The sequence below is a fragment of the Hyaena hyaena genome, unplaced genomic scaffold (assembly GCF_003009895.1).
Source record: "Hyaena hyaena isolate Hyena2069 unplaced genomic scaffold, ASM300989v1 scaffold_43, whole genome shotgun sequence".
NCBI classification, from domain to species: Eukaryota; Metazoa; Chordata; class Mammalia; order Carnivora; family Hyaenidae; genus Hyaena; species Hyaena hyaena.
In genome coordinates, this window is record NW_024080675.1 from 2,434,127 (window position 1) to 2,454,945 (window position 20,819).

General features: G+C 42.7%; 1 protein-coding gene across 3 annotated transcripts in view; it reads right to left on the minus strand.

The window, feature by feature from the left end:
- Positions 1-20,819, minus strand: part of HHAT (hedgehog acyltransferase) — a 315,476-nt gene that overhangs the window by 244,965 nt on the left and 49,692 nt on the right. For all 3 annotated transcript variants that reach the window (XM_039230138.1, XM_039230136.1, XM_039230137.1), the window contains exons 4-5: positions 18,669-18,782; positions 2,267-2,461 (exon numbers count right to left, since the gene is read on the minus strand). In XM_039230138.1, the coding sequence (XP_039086069.1) occupies positions 2,267-2,461; positions 18,669-18,782 (309 nt within the window). The remainder of the gene's footprint in view (positions 1-2,266; positions 2,462-18,668; positions 18,783-20,819) is intronic.

Sequence of the window (20,819 nt, forward strand, 5' to 3'; positions counted from 1 at the left end):
TACCACAAAGGGGGTTCTCAACCACTGAGCAGCAGGGAAATCTCTCTGGTAATGGACACAAGGAGTTGATGAGCAGCGGAACGTTTCTAACACCGCTCATCTACTTAGCATTAGGCCTGACGTGCTGTGATGAGAGTTTTCCCAGATATGTATCAGATTCATCCAGTGGCGACATGGAGATTAGTTATAGCCAGTGGATACTCTGACAGTTCTTCCAACAGTACTGAAGGCAAAGAGAGGCTTATCAATGTCACATGGGATTCCTGTCTTCGATGGATCTTTCCGTTTGCTCTTGTTATTAATTTGGCTCCACATGTCGTTAAGGACTATTTGCCAAATAAGTTTTAGAAACACAGTCAATAGAAATAGTCCTTGCCTTCGAAGTGTCTAAATTGCCATACAGCAGATAGGTCTATAAGTATATAATTATAATGCAGCATGAAATAAGAAATAACAAGCATGTAGTAAAATATGTATGAAACAAAAGCAGCAATGTGGTAAAATCTTAACAGTACTAGGTGGAATAAAATTATGGATCATTTTATAATCTTTTTTATATTTTCCATAATATATATATTGCCTTTTTAATGAGAAGAACAAGTTATGGGAATACAAAGTATAAAATTGGGACAAAGGAAGGAACAGTTAATGTGCTCCATGAGGGGACTTTTACAACTTTACACAGAAAAACCAAGCAGTGAAGAGTTTCTATTGTATGTCTGGGACTTCAGCAGCCACCAAGAAAGACCAAGAGAACTGCAAGTGAAAAGCATGGAAACCCGGGCGCCAGGGCGGCTCAGTCAGTTAAGCGTCCAAATTCAGCTCAGGTCATGATCTCATGGCTCTTGAGTTCAAGCCCCGCGCTGGGCCCTGTGCCAACAGCTCAGAGCCTGGAGCCCACTTAACATTCTGTATTTCCCTCTCTCTCTGCTCCTCCCCTGCTCTCTCACTCTCTCTCAAAAATAAACATTAAAAAAATTTTTTAATTAAAAAAAAACATGGAAACCCAAAGCAAGTAGTTTCTGGTCATTTGTTTCCTTGCACAGTATTTTTCAAACCTCTAGTCTGCACAATAAACAGAACGTTTAGTCACTACCAACATCCTTAACTGAGGCTCACGATCGTCATATAAATGATAGTTATGATTGGAGTCTATTTTGTACATTTGCCAGGTCCCCAAAAAGGTAGGTGTGAATTCCTTTTTATTTTTATTGCAGATCTATTTTTAAGCCCTTATATTTAAATGATCACCTAGGTAATCACTGTGGGAAGTCTCTTTTGTTAAGATGGAGATGCTACCCTACGTTTTCTCTCAGGTCTAGATTTTGACATATGTGCTTAAAGCGTTAGCCCCAATCAGTTGGTGAGAAAAATCAAGATAGCGTAACAGAAAATATCATTGAATTTTCAAAATGCTACGGTTTTTACAGAATTACTTAACATATATCATGTTATCAGAGGCTCAGAGAAACTCCATGTGGAAGACAGAGCACCTATTACTTCCATTTTCAAAATGATGAAATTGAGACTCAGGTTAAATGACTACCTCTGGTTTCAAGAATAAGAAAGACAGTTACTAGAAGAGACAAGGAACCAAGTCATCCACTGGCTCATCTTTTCTGAAACTGTGCCGACTCACAGTGCACCAATGCCATCACTTGAGCATTGACTGAATGATCATGATCGACAACATGATCCACATGAATGATCATGTCAACAAGAATAAGGATACCACAAGACTTTTTCAGTGCCACAGTGACTAAAGAAAGAATATCAAAACTTCTCAAGATTTTCTCTGCAAGGAAAATACCTGCCTTCTCTCTCTCAGGGGCTATCATGGGCACTGCATGAGATAAGGAATGTGAAAGTTCCCTAAAATTGTAGAGCATTCTACAGATGATTTTTTGTTTGTTAAATGCATAGAAGACGATTGCTTTCTTTTCCTGTTGTTCCTTACCCTCTGGTTCCTGTGACATCTGGCACCTTCCATGCCTACCCAAACTGGGCAAAGAGGTAAAAGGTGAGCCCTGGGCAACCTTAGAAGGCTAAGACAAGGTCAGACACAAAAGACAAGATTCCAGAAGGCAACACACCAGGATTCGCATGCATCAACCCCATATGGCCACAAGGGGGACCCCTACCATGATTCTTCAATTGCCTTTTGGCTGCTAACAAAGGCAGCTACTCAATGGGAGCACTACCAAAGGGGCCGTCTTCTTTTCAAAAGGGGCCGTCTCCTTTTCAAGGGTAAACTAGAGACACTTACCTTAACTTCCTCCACATCTTGCAGCCTCAGTGTGGAGAGCAGCAAAAGAGAACAGAGCCATGACAGGAGCTGCGACTTGAACTGGGCTACGCAGAAGGAGATGAAGGTGTGGAGAAAAATTATGGCCGTGCCTTGGGCCCCCAGAACACACCAGGAGGCCCACATTCCATAAGCCCCCAGGATCCAGGGTCTGTGCTGCAGACAGGAAGGGACCCAGAGAGACACACAGAGGGAGGGGGCAGAGAGGAAAAGAGTGAGTGAATGGGTATTGCAATTAAAGGTTCCACATATAAGCAGAATACTTACTGAGCCTTTAAAACCAAACTCTTCTCACTGCCCTGGGGATTTAGTGCAACACAAAGTGGATTCAGAACGACCTTCCATGTCAGCCCCAGAGTGATGGCTGCCTACCCTAGAACTCCACCAGACCTGCCCAGAAGCAAGGAGCCACTTTCCTGCCTTCAGCCAAAGCCACCCAGCCCACTGGATCTACAAGATATTTGGCTGACTTTTCAAGAGACACCACGGAAGCCAGAAGCCCGTTGGAAAAACTACCAGCCTGGAACCCTGCATACACTATCCTGCAAAAATGAAGGTCGAAGAAAGTATTTGTACACATTTCTCAGGTGTCTCATGGAGACAACTGGGCCAACCAAACCACAAGCGGCTTTTGAAGGTCCAAACCAGATGTTTATATTGAAATATCTCCATACATTTTTACTAGCAAATTGTTTACAGTTGAACACTTGTCACAGAAAAAGCATATCTTACCTGCTTTATACAATAGAGTCCCTTGTTTCCAATCTGATTGACACATTCATTCGCATTTTAGGAGAATCAGAATATTGTTCTATCCAACTGGGGCACCTGGGTGGCTCAGTCGGTTAAGCGTCCGGCTTTAGCTCTGGTCATGATCTCACAGTTTGTGGGTTCAAGCCCTGCATCGGGCTCTGTGCTGACAGCTAGCTCAGAGCCTGGAGCCAGTTTCAGATTTTGTGTCTTCCTCTCTCTCTGACCCTCCCCTGCTCATGTGGTCTGTCTCTCTCTCTCTCAGAAATAAGTTAAAAAAGAAAACACTAAAACATTTTTTAAAGGCTATTGTTCTATCCAATTATCAAGTCTTTATAGTTACTGACATTGAATAACTAAATATGCCTTTGCTTGGTCATATCTGCCTGGTAAATCCTTACTGAAAACCACAATACTGTTTTAACATTGTTTGAGAGGTTATTATTATATATTTATATATATTTATATATATTTATATATATTTATATATATTTATATATATTATAGTGGTTTAATTACTCAAGCTTTGAAGTCAACTGCCTAAACAAATCCTGGTATCCCAGTTAACTACCTGTGTGACCCCAGGCAAGGGACTTAATCTCTCCATGCTGTTTTCATATGTAAAATTGGGATAAGGGCATGTCATTCATGAGCTTGCTGTGAGGATTAACTTAATGCATATAAAACACTTACCACAGTGTCTGTGTACATAGTGAGGACACAACCAATACTAGTTATCGGTCCTACAGGGGAATACAATGGGTCTATCCAGTGTGCACCTAAAAATATGGTTTCCAGGAATACACCACATTGAAAAGTAGGGAATGCTTGAAATAGGTCTTCTTGTGAAAAGAATTCTTTAAGGCAAAGACAAATGTGAACCATAAACTGTAAATCCCATCCTTACATGCAAACTCTTCCAAAATATTGCCCAAGTACAATTCTTTCCCAACCTATATTCCAGGCCCAAGAGAGAACATTTTGAATGAGCGACTAGGGCAGCCACTTTTAATTTCCAAGAAAATCAGAGAAAACTGCAGTTCAGTTTTACTATTTTTCCATCCTACTGCCCACAGAAGACAGCTACATAAATTTGCTTCACATTTTCCCCTACTTGCTCACCTCTGGGCAGAGTCCAATTATAAGAAACAAGGTCACCAAAGACCATTTGAAGAAGTAGTTTTAACAAATGAGGAAAAAAGGATTTTCCCACGTAATCTACAGCATTCACCAGAGATTCACCAGGGATCTTTTTCCACATACACATGGCTAAGTTTTTATTAAGCCTTATTTGATCCATTTGGAAGAAGCCTGTTTGTTTGGCTTTCATTTGGGAACTTAGCCACAGACTAAGGGGCTTCAATTTGGAAAAAGCTGAAGGAGATTCTCTGGTGAATTTAACCGTGCTCGCCAGTTAACGTACGCAAGCGTGTTCCAAATTCTCCTCCCCTGTTTTCCCCTGCCATCTGGGACAGGCCGGCCACATTTATTACCACTGTAACGCAGCACAGAAAACACTCTCCCACAACCTCATGTTCCCCACTAGCCCTCATCTTAACCCACTCATTCTCCCCAGGGGGTCGAGGCAGCTCTACCATACACATGCATGGCAGGCAGGAGATGGAAAGAAAAGGATGTAAATAATTCAAAACACCTATTTTTTTAAAACTTATGTAAATTACGGGGTGCCTGCGTGGCTCAGTCAGCTGAGCATCCATCTCTTGATTTTGGCTCAAGTCCGGATCCCAGGGTTGTGGGATCAAACCCCATGTCAGGCTCCACGCGGAGCATAGAGCCTGCTTAAGATTCTCTCTCTCCCTGTGCCCCTCTCCCCTGCTTGTTCTCTCTCTCTCTCTCTCTCTCTCTCTCAATAAACAAACTTACATAAATTAGAATCCGGCTAACATCCTGACACAGCATGACTGGTCATCCACACATTGTTCGCTGACTGGCATGAGAGAAGAAGAGTCCCCACCATCAGTACAGCCCTCGGGCACACCTCCTCCAGCCACTCTCCCTCCACATGCCTGCCTAGAACTGGCGGAGCAGCGAGGAGAGGGGCTGGAAATGGCGTGACACTGCTACCCCTACAGGCAGCACGTGGAGGGACACTGCCACCCGTCCACACAGCACCGCGGACCGTCTGCTTCTCTGAGGCAGAGGTCTTTTCCCAAGTGCTTCAAAGACCATTTTCATATGCAGAGGCCTAGGAAGGCCTGTTTCACCTACTTCTACCCCAAAAGTGCTTATATATTTATCAAACTTTTATCTACCTCCTACGTGAAAACGCTTAAGTATCAGGTATTAGGCCTCAGACACAAAATATGCCAGGAACTACTTTTCAAAAATCAAAAATAAAATGTGTTATATTTTATTCCAAAACAGTACTTCTCATTCCTCACCAGAGGGACTTTAAAATATTTTCCCCCAAGTTCTCAGGGCAACCTAGGCAGATACACAGTTTTGATCATGTGTATAATCTAGGTCAAGCTCAAGTTTTAAAAAATCCACCTAAGAGTCAAAAAAAGAAAAAAAAAGCCCAATTTGTTTACATTAAGTGATGATTATGACTGGAAATTAATGGGTCACTTAAGAAGGCACAGAGAATCACGTTGATCAAGTATGCAAAACATGAGCTTAATTTAAAGCTGGGCTGTGAGGTTTCTAATTTAGAAATTTAAATTCTAATTCTATACAATGCTTCTGAGATTGAGATAGTTGTAGATTCACCTGCAGTTTTAATAATATAATGAGATCCCACACACACACACACACACTTCACCCAGTTCTTCCCAATGGTAACATTTTGCAAAACCATAGCATATCCAAAGAGGATACTGACATTGCTACAGTCCGTCCGCCAAGTTTATCCAGGTTTCCCCAGTTTTGCTTATATTCCTTTGTACGTGTGTTCAGTTCACAGGTATGGGTTCAGTCTCCACACAGTAAAGGTATGTAACTGACATCTGATCTTTACAGATGGAGGTACACAGCTCCCTCACCAGAAGGCTCTCTCATGTTGCCCTTTTCCAACTACCTCCTTCCCACTCCCTTTCTCCCACATCCGTAACCCCTGGAAACCAATAATATTTTCCCCATTTCTAAAATTTTACTTGAAAAATTGTATGCAACCTTTGGGATTGGCTTTTTTCACTCAGCGTCATTCCCTGGAGATGCATCCAAGTTGCTGAGGGTAAAGTTTGCTCCTTTTTACAGTTGCGTAGTATTCCATGGTATAGATGCCCCACCACTCTTTAACCAGTCACCTAGTAAAGGACATCTGGGTTTCCAGCTGTTATTCTGAACAAAAGTGATATAAATATGTGTGCAGTTTTTTGTGTGTAAAAATAAGTTTTCATTTCTCAGGGATAAATGCCCAAGAGTAAATTTGTTGGGTTGCATGATATGCCAGAGTCCAGCTCCATCCAGGTCCAGGGGTCCCTGAAGGATGGACGGTGTCGGCGAGGGAGGGAAGGAGAGCGTCCCGAGATTCTTTCCAGTCACCAGGCAGGCATCTCTTCCTGGTCAGTGTTGGTGTCTTTATTTATAGGTCAAACATTAACATAGCATCAGAAAATAGAATTTTTGCAATGGATAGTTCTCTGATGTTTTGGAAAATGTACAGAAACAGGTTTTATGGAAGTATTCTTGCAGAACTGCCCCAATTATAGTGAGGTTGAGTAACTAAGAAAATAAGGTGTTCTTAGTGAAAAACGGGATAACATACACATTTTAACAATGCTAAGATTAAGTCATAGGTTAAGTTGCAGATATGCTTATCCATCCTCATCCCAGCTGCCAGTGTAAGGGAAGGTGTTTGTGGAATGTAGGCCTTAGGGAAGGGGCTGCCACACTGCTGGGAGCTGCACCGGCCTCGCTGGATGACAGTCACAGTGAGGAAATGGCAGGAGCTGTGCAAACGCTGCCATGAGAAAGAAAAACTGGTATCTCCTCCTGCTACTACTGACTCATGTTGGAAATGAGCCTGCTGGTATTGACCAGGCTTCACAATATTCCAAATCAGACCGATATTCTGCACACAGATTCCTCATAAGGAAAAGCATAATATTCCTGCCTTTTCAAAAGAGATTTTAGATGAAAGCACCGTGGATGATTGTCAAAAAGCTCTTCCTATGGGCCTTGCAGATCCAAGACTTAGATAATAAAGGGGGTTAAGAACACAAGAGTTACAATTGAGCCTGGGCCCGAGACAAAGAGCCTAATTTAGAGTTATGGAACAGATAAGGGCAGAACTTAATACTTATACCTTTTCTAACTGGTGATGTATGGCAGTCCCTTCCCTAAGGCCTACTTTCCATAAACACCCTCCCTTACACTGGCGGCTGGGATGAGAATAGGCTAAGAGTAGCTAAAACATACACCAAATACAAAGGCCGACACATTTAGGGCCTCCATGGTGTTTACACATTCAGCATCAAGTCAAAAAGGTTTCCACAAACAACCTATTAACCAGCTCAAAAACATTCGTCCTCTTGAGAGCCAGACAGAAGGACTCCTAGCCTATCTATATACAACTTAACCTATGTCCTAATCCTAGCATTATTAACTTAGAACAAATATGTATGTCATCCTGTTTTCCACTAAGAACATCCTGTTATTTCCTTAGTTGTAAGATTTACTCAACCTCACTATGATTGGGGTAATTCTGCAAGAATACTTCCGAAAAATCTGTTCTTGTACACTTTTCAAAGCACCTTATCACAAAGGGTTTTCCATTGTAAAAATTCCTTTTTCTGATCTCATGTTGTCGTTGGACCTTTAAATAAAGACACCCAAACTGACAGGACAAAGATGCCTGCCTGTTAATCAGAAGGAATCGCAGAGCTCTCTCATCCCTCCCTCGCCGACACCATCCATCCTTCAAGGACCCCTGGACCTGCTGGAGCCGGCCTCCGGCACTACACATCATCAGTTAGCAAAGGTAGATGTAGTAACTTATGTTCTGCCCTTATCTGTTCCTTCTAAGTTAGGCTCTTTGTCTCCAGGCAAGACTTGATTGTTCAGTTATATCTTTATGGCACCATAGACCCAACCATACCTTTAAAGAGTTTAGCTCATCTCCAATACTTAGAATAGCCTCTTCGAGTGCATTTAGCTTTGTGTCTAGTTTTATGATTTCTTGAATAGCTAGGCCATGAGAGACATTTTTGGTTAGCTGATTTTCATGTTGAGCTGTATGAACCTCATGGACTAATGCAGTGGTAGAAACAAATTGTACACATAAGGTCAATCTTTTATGAGTAAGGGTCATTAGCCTGTTCATAGCTCAAGGGAAGTATCAAGGAAAACAGGACCTGCTGGAGCCACGATGTCTGTTCCCATAGTCAAAAGACGAAGTTCCCACAATAAGTTCCTTCACAAAGTGCAATCATCATACCAGGGCCAGAATAAGGGGACAAGTCACTCCTGATACCAGTCGACAAGGTACCTGGGGGGTCGGTGCTCAAGCAGAAATAATTGAGTGGGGGTGGATACCAGCCGCCATCTGATTAAATCAAGTTTGCACAGTCTCTTGCCAATGTCACCAGGAACTTTCTCAACTAGTGGGCTTAGAATGGCTCCCAACAATGGTAGTTGCACATTTAGTTCAAGAATCTGCTAAACAGCATTCCCACCAGCAAGGTATGAGTGATCCAGTTTATTCCTGTCCTCAGCAGCATTTGGCACGGTCACTATGTTTCATATGAGCCAGTCTGCTAAGTATGGAGTGCTAGCTCACTGTGGCTTTAATTTACATTCACAAATCTCTTTTAAAAGGTATCAAAGTTGGACACCTGGGTGGCTCAGGTGGTTAAGCATCTGACTTCAACTCAAGTGATGATTTCATGGTCTCTCTCCCTCCCTCTCTCCTCATTCACACTCTGCCTCTCAAAGATAAACATTTAAAAACAAAAGGTATCAAAGTGTGAGCTTGAGAATAAGACAGCCTGGGAAAACTTTGCCGAAGCATAGGACTTTCCTGACCCTCTTCACCTGCCTTATTCCAGACTCTTCAGTTTGTAACAGAAGATGAAAAGGCAGGTGAGGGAAGAGAAGAAACTTTTAAAAGTCTCATGAACAATAAACCATATTTTTGTGGCAGTTGACAAAAAGGCAAACGGAGAGTGCTGTAGCCTTCCTCATGGGACACAGTGCTTCCTGCCCCAGACTGAAGTAGGTCGGCCACCTGCCCTCCATTCTCACTGCTCCCTGTGTCTACGCTCAACTACCTCTCAAGATGGCCTGTTACAGACTCTCTACTTGACAGTCCCCCTTCACAGGCTAGGATCCTGCTTTGTTCAAATTACAGTAACGTAAGTGCCTAGCCTGTAGCAAGCGCTCCATAATACTGGGTAAATGAATGAATGGTGGAATAGCTGGGTGGGTAGATGGGTAGATCTGGTGGATGGATATGCTTCCCCAAGTCTTTGGATTTAACCTGGCCGTTATGACTAACAAGTAAGAAGTTAGCACCAAAATTTGGGGCTGTTTAATCCACTAACATGAAAACCTGCTGTTTTCCAAGATCTCTACTTGTACTACTTAACCCCTTATAAACAAAGGCTGCTTTGCCAGCGCAGATGGAATGGAAGGAGTCACTTCATGCCTCCCTGCCTACTGCTTGTTTTCCATCACAGGGGTCTCTTACAACCCTACCTGTGCAGGGGGAAATCCCAAATAGGGCACAGTCACCAAGTTATAAAAGCGGACATCTGTGACCAAACCCAACGCCCATCACCCCAGAAAAGGGGTTCAGGGAAACTAAACCTGGGCAGGCGGGTCTCCAAGGCTGAAATGATCACCCCTGAGGAAAAACTATGCACTCACCCTCCCTTTCCTCAAATAATCTTCACTGCGAGGCAGTGCCCCATCTTCACCATCCTTACTTCCTTCCCACTTTAGCCTGTTCCGTGCTATGAGTGCTAAGTGATAGGCGCATGTGCCTGCGTGGCTCCCTCATCAGCACACCTCCATCAGGAAGAGCAAAAGGGTAAAGCCTTGTTAAGGACAACTGCTGGCAGCCATACCAGGTTTTGCAGTCTATGAATTCTTTTTGTACATCTGCCCAGAAACCACTCAGTGGGGGCAATGGTTTGAGAAATAAAGAGAGTCAATCAATAATCCTTAGGCATGGCCTAATTTACTACATACTGTATCATCAATTCCAGCTGCTACTAAAAAATATAGTTATATATATCTTGGGGGGATGGATATAATAAATATGGATATAATAAATGGATATATACGGATATATATGGATATAATAAATAATATATCCACCCCCCCACAAAAGGAAAAAACCAAAACCATCCCAGAATCCAAACAACCACAATCTAGCTGCTTTTCCTGGGAGCAAAGGTCAGTGGGCCCACACAAGGCCAATTCCATCCCTCCTGAGATATATACATTGATGGAGGTAGAAGAGTCTGGTTAGCGCATGAGATTCCTTTTAGGTGTGTGGTTTCAAAAAAATGCTGGCAGAGAACACTGTTCACCGCAGCCTTCCAGAGGTTAGTTTCCTCATTTCAGCCAACGCCATGGGACCACACGTCTCAGTTCTGTGGCTCATGAGCTCAGCTGGTCAGGGCCCAATGCTAATGATGTGGTTTCTGCCAGTCAGAGGTGCAGTGAGAGCTCTGCTCTGTGGTTAGCAACAGCAGCCACCCTCAGCCCCCACACCAGGCCAGCCTTCTCAAAAGGTTCACACAGAGGTATTTTTAGCTCTGAGGGCTGAGAACACAATGTCTCAGGTGGTGGTAAGGCTACAGGGGTGTTCAAGAAAGGAGGCAACTGTCTGATCCACCCAACACACAATCCAATCACAACAAACAGCCAAAGCTCAGAGCCGTCACTCAGCCTCCCCTCCCAGGGCACCAGCCCCTGGTGCAGTCTCGCCAAAACCCAGGGAGACAGCCCTGCCCATAGAAAAGGCATTTAACCTTGGCCAAAGAGCTCAGTGGAAAGTTTTAGGACATGTCATGGAGAAGAGAAAGAGGAGAAGAGGAAAAAAAAAAAAAAAGGAAAGGACACTTTTGAACCTAATCTGCTGCTCTCTGGGAGCAGCTGGGCCAAAGGAAGAAATGCGATGAGATAGTAGTTGAAGACGGGAAGCATCCCCAAAGGCTTAGCAGTTGGGCCAGTGAGAATTGCACACATGCTCACATGCCTTCCCTGCAGGTGCTGTCTGTCCATAGCTCATGGCACCTCTGTAAACCGGGGAATACAGACAACTACAGCCCAAATCTTCCACTTTGAGTAAGTCCCCAAAACATCCACCATCTGGAACACTTAGTCCAGGTGGTGAAAGCATAAAGCTAAAGGGGCCAAAGCTGCGGTTCATACTTACACATCTGGGCCAAGCAGACTCAGACAATGAGCGCGCTGTGCCCCAGCCACAAGCAGAGCCCTGCCCACTGGCTGTGGCACAAAGCAAGCCTGTGATTGAGAGGAGGGGACAGGAGACACATACACAAATGACTCAGTGCAAGCTTGGCAAAGAACACACATGACGTGCTCTGCAGATGGAAAGTCCACCTGTCCACCCAGGTGGTGATGAGATGCAGGAAACCGAAAGAAGCAAACCCTTCCACTTCCTTCAAACTGCAGCTCAGGAGCACCTCCTGGGCGGCTTTCCCTCTCACCCCCAGGCACAGGGCGCCCACTCCTCTGCCCAGGCTCCCCACCCACCAGTACATCAGGTCCACAATCAAGATCAGTGTTTGGTCTCCTCGGTGTTCTCACCCAACTTCCTGAGGGGAAAGGCTGTGGCTCTCAATCCTTCCCTCCCCCCCCCCCCCCCCCCCCACACAACCCAAGTTTGAAAGAGGGTCAGAGGAAGACATCCATGGGCAGAGTGTAGGTATGGCTGAACAGCCAGCCTCTGCCCTCAGGGGTTTTAGAATCTCAAGATAGTTGCCTCCTTCTTTGAACACTGTAGAGGTGACTGCTCCCAGGAGCCTACACACAGACCACAGTCCCAGAGCACAGCAAATGCCTTCAGACCACAGCAGTAGCCACCATGCACTTGGCTTTCATCTTATACTAGCATAACCTTGAAAGACATCAGACCCTCACTACCACCCCGAGAAGCAAGCAGTACCATTCCTATTGCACAAATGAGGAATAGGGCTCAAAGTTATTAACTAATTCACTTAAGACTATGTGGCTTGAAAGAGGCAAAGCTGGGATTCACCCAAGTTCTCACAATTACTCTGAATATTGCCCAAGATAAAAAGAGCCTCAACACAAAGTAACAAGCAAATTAAATGGAAGAATATCTATATCCTAAACTAGGTAGATTTCTGATGGTGGTACATGCAAAATAGGAGCTAAAAATGGAGGAAGTTTGGAAAGAGGGAGGAGCATCCAGTCAAGAACACCCTTCAGAAAGTTAACCTACATCTCAAATTCTCTGAGGGGCCAGATCTTCTCTGGGGTGGGGCGGGGGGGGTGAGTTGGTTCTTGAAGAAAACATCACCCTTTAAGCACAAAGCACAGGCACACATATAGGATATAAACAGATAGTTTATCTGTGGTATGAAAATTTCACAGTAAGAAAGTCACAACTGGGAAAAATTAGATCTAAAAAGACTCCAGGGGAGGGGCGGTAGTGACAATGAAAAAAAGACAGAGAAACACTGATCTATAGAAAGTAAACAAGTAGCAAGAACGAGAGACAGAGAGAGAGAGAGAGAGAGAGAGAGAGAGAGAGAGAGAGAGAGAGAGAGGCAGGCACAAAAAAGACCAATCAGACGTGGCCATGTCAGTCCGAGAATCATAGGGAGCACAGAAGATGAAAGACTGTGTGCTTTCCTTCTGCCCCACTTCATTCTTCCATGTGTCCAAGTCAAACACAAAGAGAGGAACATTTCTAAGATTTGTAAGGTATAAAGAATAATGAAATAGCACCTGCATACCCACCACCAGCTTAAGAAAAACAAGGCTGTAGCACTGTTTTAGAGGGTCCTGGGCATACATATCATGCCTCAACTAACATAAGTCATAAATTGTCAAAGGAAAAAAAAAAAAAAGGGGTAGTTCTGCATCTCCCCCAACTCTATCCACTTCCCAACCCAACCAGACACAACCACTATCCTGAATTTTATTTTAATAGTAATCTCAACTTTCTAAGCATACATGTGAATGTATCATTTAGTTTTGCACAGTTCTGAGCTTTGTAAATATGGGATCTTAACTGATTGATTCCTCTGCAACTTGCCTTATTGCTAGCTCAAGGTCATGATCCAAAAATTCATCCATGTTGACAATTCTAGCTATGATTCAGTCCTTTCCATAGAATACATTCACTACAACTCATCTATTTCCCCATAATGGACACTTGTTTTACTTCTGGTTCTTTATTACAAACATCACTGCAATGAATGTCCTGACTAGCCCCGCTTGGCAGAAAGAGTTTCTCCAGGGAATATGTCAGAATTAGCACTAGTAGCTGTGGGCTATGCAGCTCTTTGAAGTAATATTTACAAAGAAGCTGTACCAATACATATTCACATCCTCTCTGTAGGAGTTCAGGTAGCCATTATTTGACACAAGACTTTTGTCTGTGCTACACTGGAAAGTATGAAATGATACAGTTTTGAGATGCATTTGTTTGATTACTAATAAAGTTGAAAAGGTGTTCTAAGTTTCCTGGTGATTTGTATTTCCTCTTCTGCAAATTCCTTTTTACATTAGTGCCATTTTTCTATTGGGAGATTGGTCTTTTTCTTAGGAAATTTCTTTACGTATTCCAAATACTAATCCTCTGTCAGGATGCAGACAACCTATTAGTGACTTGCCTTTTCCCTTTCCTCATTGTGTCTTTGGCTCATCCAATGATGTACACTAATTATACACTGATGATTATACATTGAGAAGTTCTCATTTTAACGTAGTTTATCAATTGTTTCCCTTTACAACTTTGTAGTTTTTGGGTCTTAAGAAATCTTTCTCAACCCTAACATCAACAGATAGTCTAGATCACACTTTCTGAAAGATATATGCTTTTTGGTGATGAGCCGCAGCGAGTGGAAGGGAAAGTAAAGAGAAGCTGAGATTGGTCATAGAACCGTCCCTAGAGAACAGAAAAGCCTTGGCTTGGGGGAAAAAAAAGTGTTTTTTAGTTCTGGCTAGGGTGCTGACTTTGAGCTAGGTGCCCCAGGTCCCATAATGCACCAGAAAAAAACTGCTCTGCAGCGCTCCTGGCACCATCCCCTACAGCAGCGGCAGCGGCTCAGCGCAGGCGGACTCTGCGGACCTGAAACTGCTACGTTCCTCCGCATGCACACGGGGTACGGGGAGGCCTCAGATCCCAGGCTGTATCACTGCTTGACCCCGGCAGATCTGAAGCTGCGACACTTCCCCCACCCCCCACTCAACCCCTGGCAGTAGGGAAGCAGCAACCTGTGGAACTGTTTAGGGCGGTATAAACAAAGCCCACGGACTGGGACCCAGAAATGAGGTGGGGTGTGGGGCTTGGAACTCGGCCAACCTTGGCTAAGTCTTCAGCACAGGGAGATCAGACCCAAAGGAGTGATATGCAACGCTTGGTTGAAAAGGGACTGGGGCGACACCATTCTTCTCCCCACAACCACCAAGGCGGGGCATCAGGAAGCGGCCAGCAGACACAGTGGAGGTGAGACTTGCCTACACCAAACCACGCCCATCCTCTCCAGAGAGCTATTTTGTTGTTGTTGTTGCTGTTGTTGTTTTTACTTGAGCCTGGGCTTGCATGTTTACTGGTTTTGTCTGTGCAGTTTGTGTCCCTTTGTTCCCTCTGTGGTTGTCTGTTTTCTTTTTCCAGGGCTGCCTCAAGAAACAAGCCAAAGTACACAAAGTGGAAAGTCCCAAATACCACTATGAGTAGGGAAACAAAATAACCACTCAACAAGAGAAATCAACAGACACCATTCAAAGAACACTTCCTGAATGGACACGCCCTGAACAGTCAAAAAGCCCTCTCTAATACAGCAGAACTCACAGGGGCAGAGTGTACAACAAGCTTTTAAAATTAAGAGATAGAAAGCTAATCAAAATGACAAAACAGAAGAACTCTCCTCCCAAGAAATTCCAGGAAGAAATGACAGCTAAAGAACTGCTCAAAACAAATATAAGCAACATAACTGAACAAGAATTTAGAATAATCATAAAATTAATCGCTGGACTTGAAAAAAAGCATGGAACATCAGAGAAACTATTGCTACAAACACTATGGGGCTCAAAAATAGTTATGATGAATTAAAAAATGTTATAAATGAGATACATAATAAAATGGAGGCATCCAATGCACAGATTGAAGAGGCAGAAAGGAGAATAAGCGATTTAGAAGACACCATTATAAAAAAGAGGAAACTGAGAAAAAGAGATAAACTGATCCAGTAACATGAAAGAAGAGTTTGAAAGCTCAGCAATACAATCAAATGGAACAGTATCTGTATCATAGGAATCCCAGACCAGGAAGAGAGAGGGAAAGGTGCTGAAGGAGTCCTGGAACAAGTTCTAGGACTTGTTCCCCAACCTGGGGAGGGAAGTAAATGTTGAAATCCAAGAGGCACAGAGAACTCCCCTCAGACGTAACTTGAATCGATCTTCTGCATAACATATCATAGTGAAACTGGCAAAATATAAGGACAAAGAGAGAATTCTGAAAGCAGCTAGGGAGAAAAGGGCCCTAACATACAAAGGGAAACCTATCAGAGTGGTGACAGACCTATCTACCGCAACTTGGCAGGCCAGAAAGGAATGGCAGGAAATCTTCAATGTGATGAACAGAAAAAAAAATATGCAGCCAAGAATCCTCTATCCAGCAAGCCTGTCATTCAGAATAGAAGGAGAGATAAAAGTCCTTCCAAATAAAAATTGAAAGAATATGTTACCATTAACCAGCCCTATAAGAAATCCTGAGGGGGACTCTCTGAGGGAAATGTTGCAAGGAACGCAAGATACCAGAGACACCACCACCCACAAATGACACAATGACTCTAAACCCATATATTTCAATAATAACACTGAATGTAAATGGGCTGAATACTCCAATCAAAAGACACAGGGTAGCAGAATGGATTAAAAAAAAAAATCCATCTATTTGTTGTCTACAAGAAACTCATTTTCTTGAGAGTTTCATTCCTTTAGACTGGAGGTCACCTTCGGATTGAAAGGGGATGGAGAAATATCTGTCATGCTGCTGGAAGTCAAAAGAAAGCTGGAGTAGCTGTACTTATATCAGACAAGCTGGACTTTAAAGACAGTAACAAGGGATGAAGAAGGGCAGTATATAACCCCAATGTTCATAGCAGCACTCTCAACCATGGCTAAAACACGGAAAGAGCCTAAGTGTCCATCAACTGATGAATGGATCAAGAAGATGTGGTTTATCTATACAATGGAATACTGCATGACAATGAGAAAGAATGAAATCTGGCCATGTGTAGCAACATGGATGGACCTTGAGGGTGTGATGCTGAACAAAATACTTCAGGCAGAGGACAGATACCATATGTTTGCATGTATGGGAGGATTAGAAGGAACTTAACAGAGCACTATGGGGAAGAACAAGGGGAAAAATAATGCGGGAGAGGGAGGGAGGCAAACCATGAGAGACTCTTGAATGCTGAAAACAAACTGAGGGCAGATGGGATGGGGGTAGGGGAAGGGGGGTGATGGGCATGGAGGAGGGCACTTATGGGGATGAGCAATGGGTGTTATACGGAAACCAACTTGACAATAAACTATTTAAATAAATAAAGTTATATGCTTTTTAAGTCCTTAACTACCTTGAAAAGGATTGTGTGTGGTAAATGAGTTAAATGTTCATTTTCTTTAATACAACTAAACAATTGCGTCAGCACTACCTACTGAATGGTTCATCTTTTCCACACAGATCTGAAATGCCAATTCTGTCATAAATCAAGTTTCCATCTATGCATAGGTATTTTCTAAACTGTATTACATTCCATTGGTCTATTTCTGTATCCTGGAGCCAATACAATAATGTCCTAATTATTAGATCTTTGTAACCCATGATATCTTTAAGGCAGATCCTCTGATTTTGTTACCAATTTTATACTATCTTCATTAAATGTACACTCCCTCTTTTTCTCTTTTCTGAAGAAGCTTGGTTAAGATTTAAGTCATTTGTGTCTTGTATATTTAGCAGAATTGGTTTATTTCTACTGTTTTCGTTACAAATAGATTTGACTAGTAACTCAACTTCTTTTCATGGTTTTAGTAACTATTTGGTCTTCTATGTCTTCATAAGTCAGTGTTGGTAAGTTCTATTTCTAGCAATTTGTCTGCTTTGCCAAAGTTTAAGATTTTTGTTGTCAAGTTGTGCAAAATATCCTTACTATTTCCATACTTAATTGGTTACTGTCCATCTTCCCTGATCTTGCCATTGATTATTTCATTAATTTCTGCTTTTATTTTTGTTTCCTTCCTTTTTTCTGTTCTTTCTTAACTTTTTAAAAAAAAATTTTTTTTTAATTTGTTTCTAGGAGAGAGAGAGAGACAGCGTGAGCAGGGGAGGGTCAGAGAGAGGGAGATACAGACTCCGAAACAGGCTCCAGGCTCCGAGCTGGCAGTCAGCACAGAGCCCGACGTGGGGCTCGAACCCACGAACCGCGAGATCATGACCTAAGCGAAAGTCGGACGCTTAACCGACTAAGCCACCCAGGTGCCCCTGTTCTTTCTTAACTTCGTAAGTTGTATATACTTTGCTCATTATTTTTCAGCCTTTCTTCTTCTCTAATAGGAGTATGTAGGATGACGGTTTCCAATTAAATACCATGCTAGCCATACCCTACAAGTTTTATACAGGTAACATTTTTCATTCTTTTCTAACTATTTCCTAACTTACAGTATGATCTCTTTTTAACCTACAAGTTATTTAACAGTATGTTTTCTTTAATTTCTAAATGAATTAGAGTTTTCAGGTCATCTTGTGTTATTGATTTCCAAAGTTAATTGCACTGGGATTAAAAGAGGGTAACATAGATAAAAAAGGTATTTTGAAATTGTGTTACAATGGCATAAATTATTTGACATTGAAATTAAAGAGGCACCTGGGTGGCTCAAGCAGCTAACAGACTGGGTGGCGTCTGTCTTCGGCTCAGGTCATGACCTCACGGTTTGTGGGTTTGAGCCCCACGTCAGGCTCTGTGCCGACAGCTCAGAGCCTGGAGCCTGCTTCAGATTCTCTGTCTCCTTCACTCTCTGCCCCTCCCCCACTCATGTTCTGTTTCTGTCTCGATAATCAACATTAAAAATATTTTTAATTATTCTCATTTAGTGATATCATTCACTCTACTTTCTCTTGAACTTGTACATTGTCCTCAACAACAGGCATCTTTTTAATATGATCATTTAAGTATGATGTTAAGGAGCACCATCTGAAGTTAGTTTTATTCTAACCTTCATATTCAATGGTTTTAAGTAAATGCAGGATAAGAATATATGAGATCTTTACCATAAATGTCTTATTGATCATTAGCAATTCTTCCTCATCTTTTCCAGATTTCCAAGGTCAATATCCACATCTCCTGATGCCCAGTTCAGTACTCTTTCCTCTTAAAAAGCAAAGAAGAGGAATAAAAGGAGACCCTGCACATAATCCTACCTTCCTTGCAAGCACGTTGACCATCTGAGACACAGCCATATGGCCCAGCAGAAAGCGCACCAGGCGCGGTTTTCCCCATTCCATCCAGAAGCTCCACTCAAAGTCAGTTGGGTCCTAAAATGGCCGAAAAAGAAGATTATCAGAGGGATTTTAGTACATCTGAGGCAGAACACAAACTCCAGTTAATAGAACAACCAGAAAGAAGGCCAACGAGTGTCCAAACTCCATCAGATGACACATATGCGCTCCCAGTCCCGGTGCCCCCACAACCCACCAGCTTGCACCCTTCCCTCCAGCCTGGCTGATCTCACTGCCCTTCTCCAAATCAGGGTCTTGTCAGAGCTGATCCCCCAGCACCTTCTGTGGAACAGAGACCATTATCATTCCCATTTCATAAAAGATGAAACAGAGGCTTAAAGAATTCAATCCACGTACCCAGTGTCACATAGATAGTGCAAGCAGTAAACTGACGTGATCTCAGGTTAGCCACGCGAACAAGAGAAATGCAAACTGGCCACTAATAAAATTGCTTAAGGTCAATTGTGTTAAATCTTACTGTCAATTTAGGCAGGAGGATGAAATTAACCAATTCCCCATAGGATAAGGATGAAAGATATACTTCACTTCTCTTCAGGAATCTGTGTGTTCATTAACACCCTGTGTGTAGGTGTCCATTAGCACCCCATGTCTAGACATGCACCAGGCACGGTGTCTATGCAGCTCCCTGGCAGGGGAAAGTGAAAACTTCTGGCAAGACTGTACATGTGAATAGCTGGGGACTAGCATCCAAAAACCTCGGTTTGGCCACAGGAGCTCTGGGGAGACCATGGCAGCTGATTAGAATATGGAGAGAAGAAACAGTGATAGGCCACTCTACAATGGGGAATGCAGGCTTGGCCAATGAGCATCTCGGCATCACCATGATGAAGTGGGTATCTGGGATCCTCAGGATTTTCTAGCCCAACTGTGTGAGTGAGGAAGGGATCCAGAGTGACTACGGATATAGAATAACTCACCAGTCTCTGCAAATGGAACTTTAATCAGATTTAGAGGAAAATATAGGTTTTTTTTTTTTTTTTTTTTTTTTTTTACACACCTGAGGACTGAGGAGTAATTTCATACCAGTTAGAAAGATCATAAAAACGGTTTTTCCAGAAGGTTAAGCACAGATAAAATTTATCTTGATCATATCAGACTGTGAATAAAGAAGTAACGAACCTAGCAGCCAAGAGTACAAGCTTGTTTTGGTTTAGATCCCAGATCTACCCATATACTGTTTGTGATGACCCTGAGTGAGATAGTGTATACTTTCTGTTCTATCTGCTCATATGATAACAGTACTGATCTTCTGCGGGGGGAAGGGGGGTTTAAATGAGAACATATGTATACCAAAAGTTTAAAACAGTACCTGGCATGCTTCACTCAAAAATTGTTACTTGCCACCAACTGCTAGTCCCATGTACTTCTCATCCTATGGCAAAACCAGCAAGACTGTATCATGCTTTACAATGTGACACTTGTTTAAAAATTTTTTCCATTTTCCAAATGAATATGGCATTGTACATTATCAAATAATGCATGTTCTTCACATTCAAGATCCTGATCCATAGACAACCTGCTCATAGAGCCCCAACCCCATAAAAATCATGGGTCTGGTCCAGGTCCTTCCATTCAGAGATGATGATGGGGCCCAGGATGTGCCCATGCCACATAGCCAGGCACCACCAGAGCAGAGAACTCAAACCTTTAACCTGGCTTCAATCCCTGATCCAAAGCTCCTTTCCCCATCTCAAAAATTTCAGACTCTTCAAATAAATCAATAAAGGCAAACAAGCCCAAAGGTCACGTGATGATTCTATTCTGGCAAACTGCCATTTTTGTAACAAGGATACAGGTAAAAAGACACTAAAAGCCAAGGTTGAATATTTTAAATTCCCTCCTCAAAAAATATTCCAATATTCTACCTTTTTTACTATAAATAGTGTTCTTAAACACTAAGAATAACATTTAAAATTCAGGACCCCGGGTTTACCAATGCTTCAAAACTTCTCCAACTTTAATTTTTTAGGGGAAAAATGAGATCTCATAAAATGTAACAAACCAGAAAGACCTTTATGTTCCACCAGAAGGCCCAGGGCTACTAAAAACCCC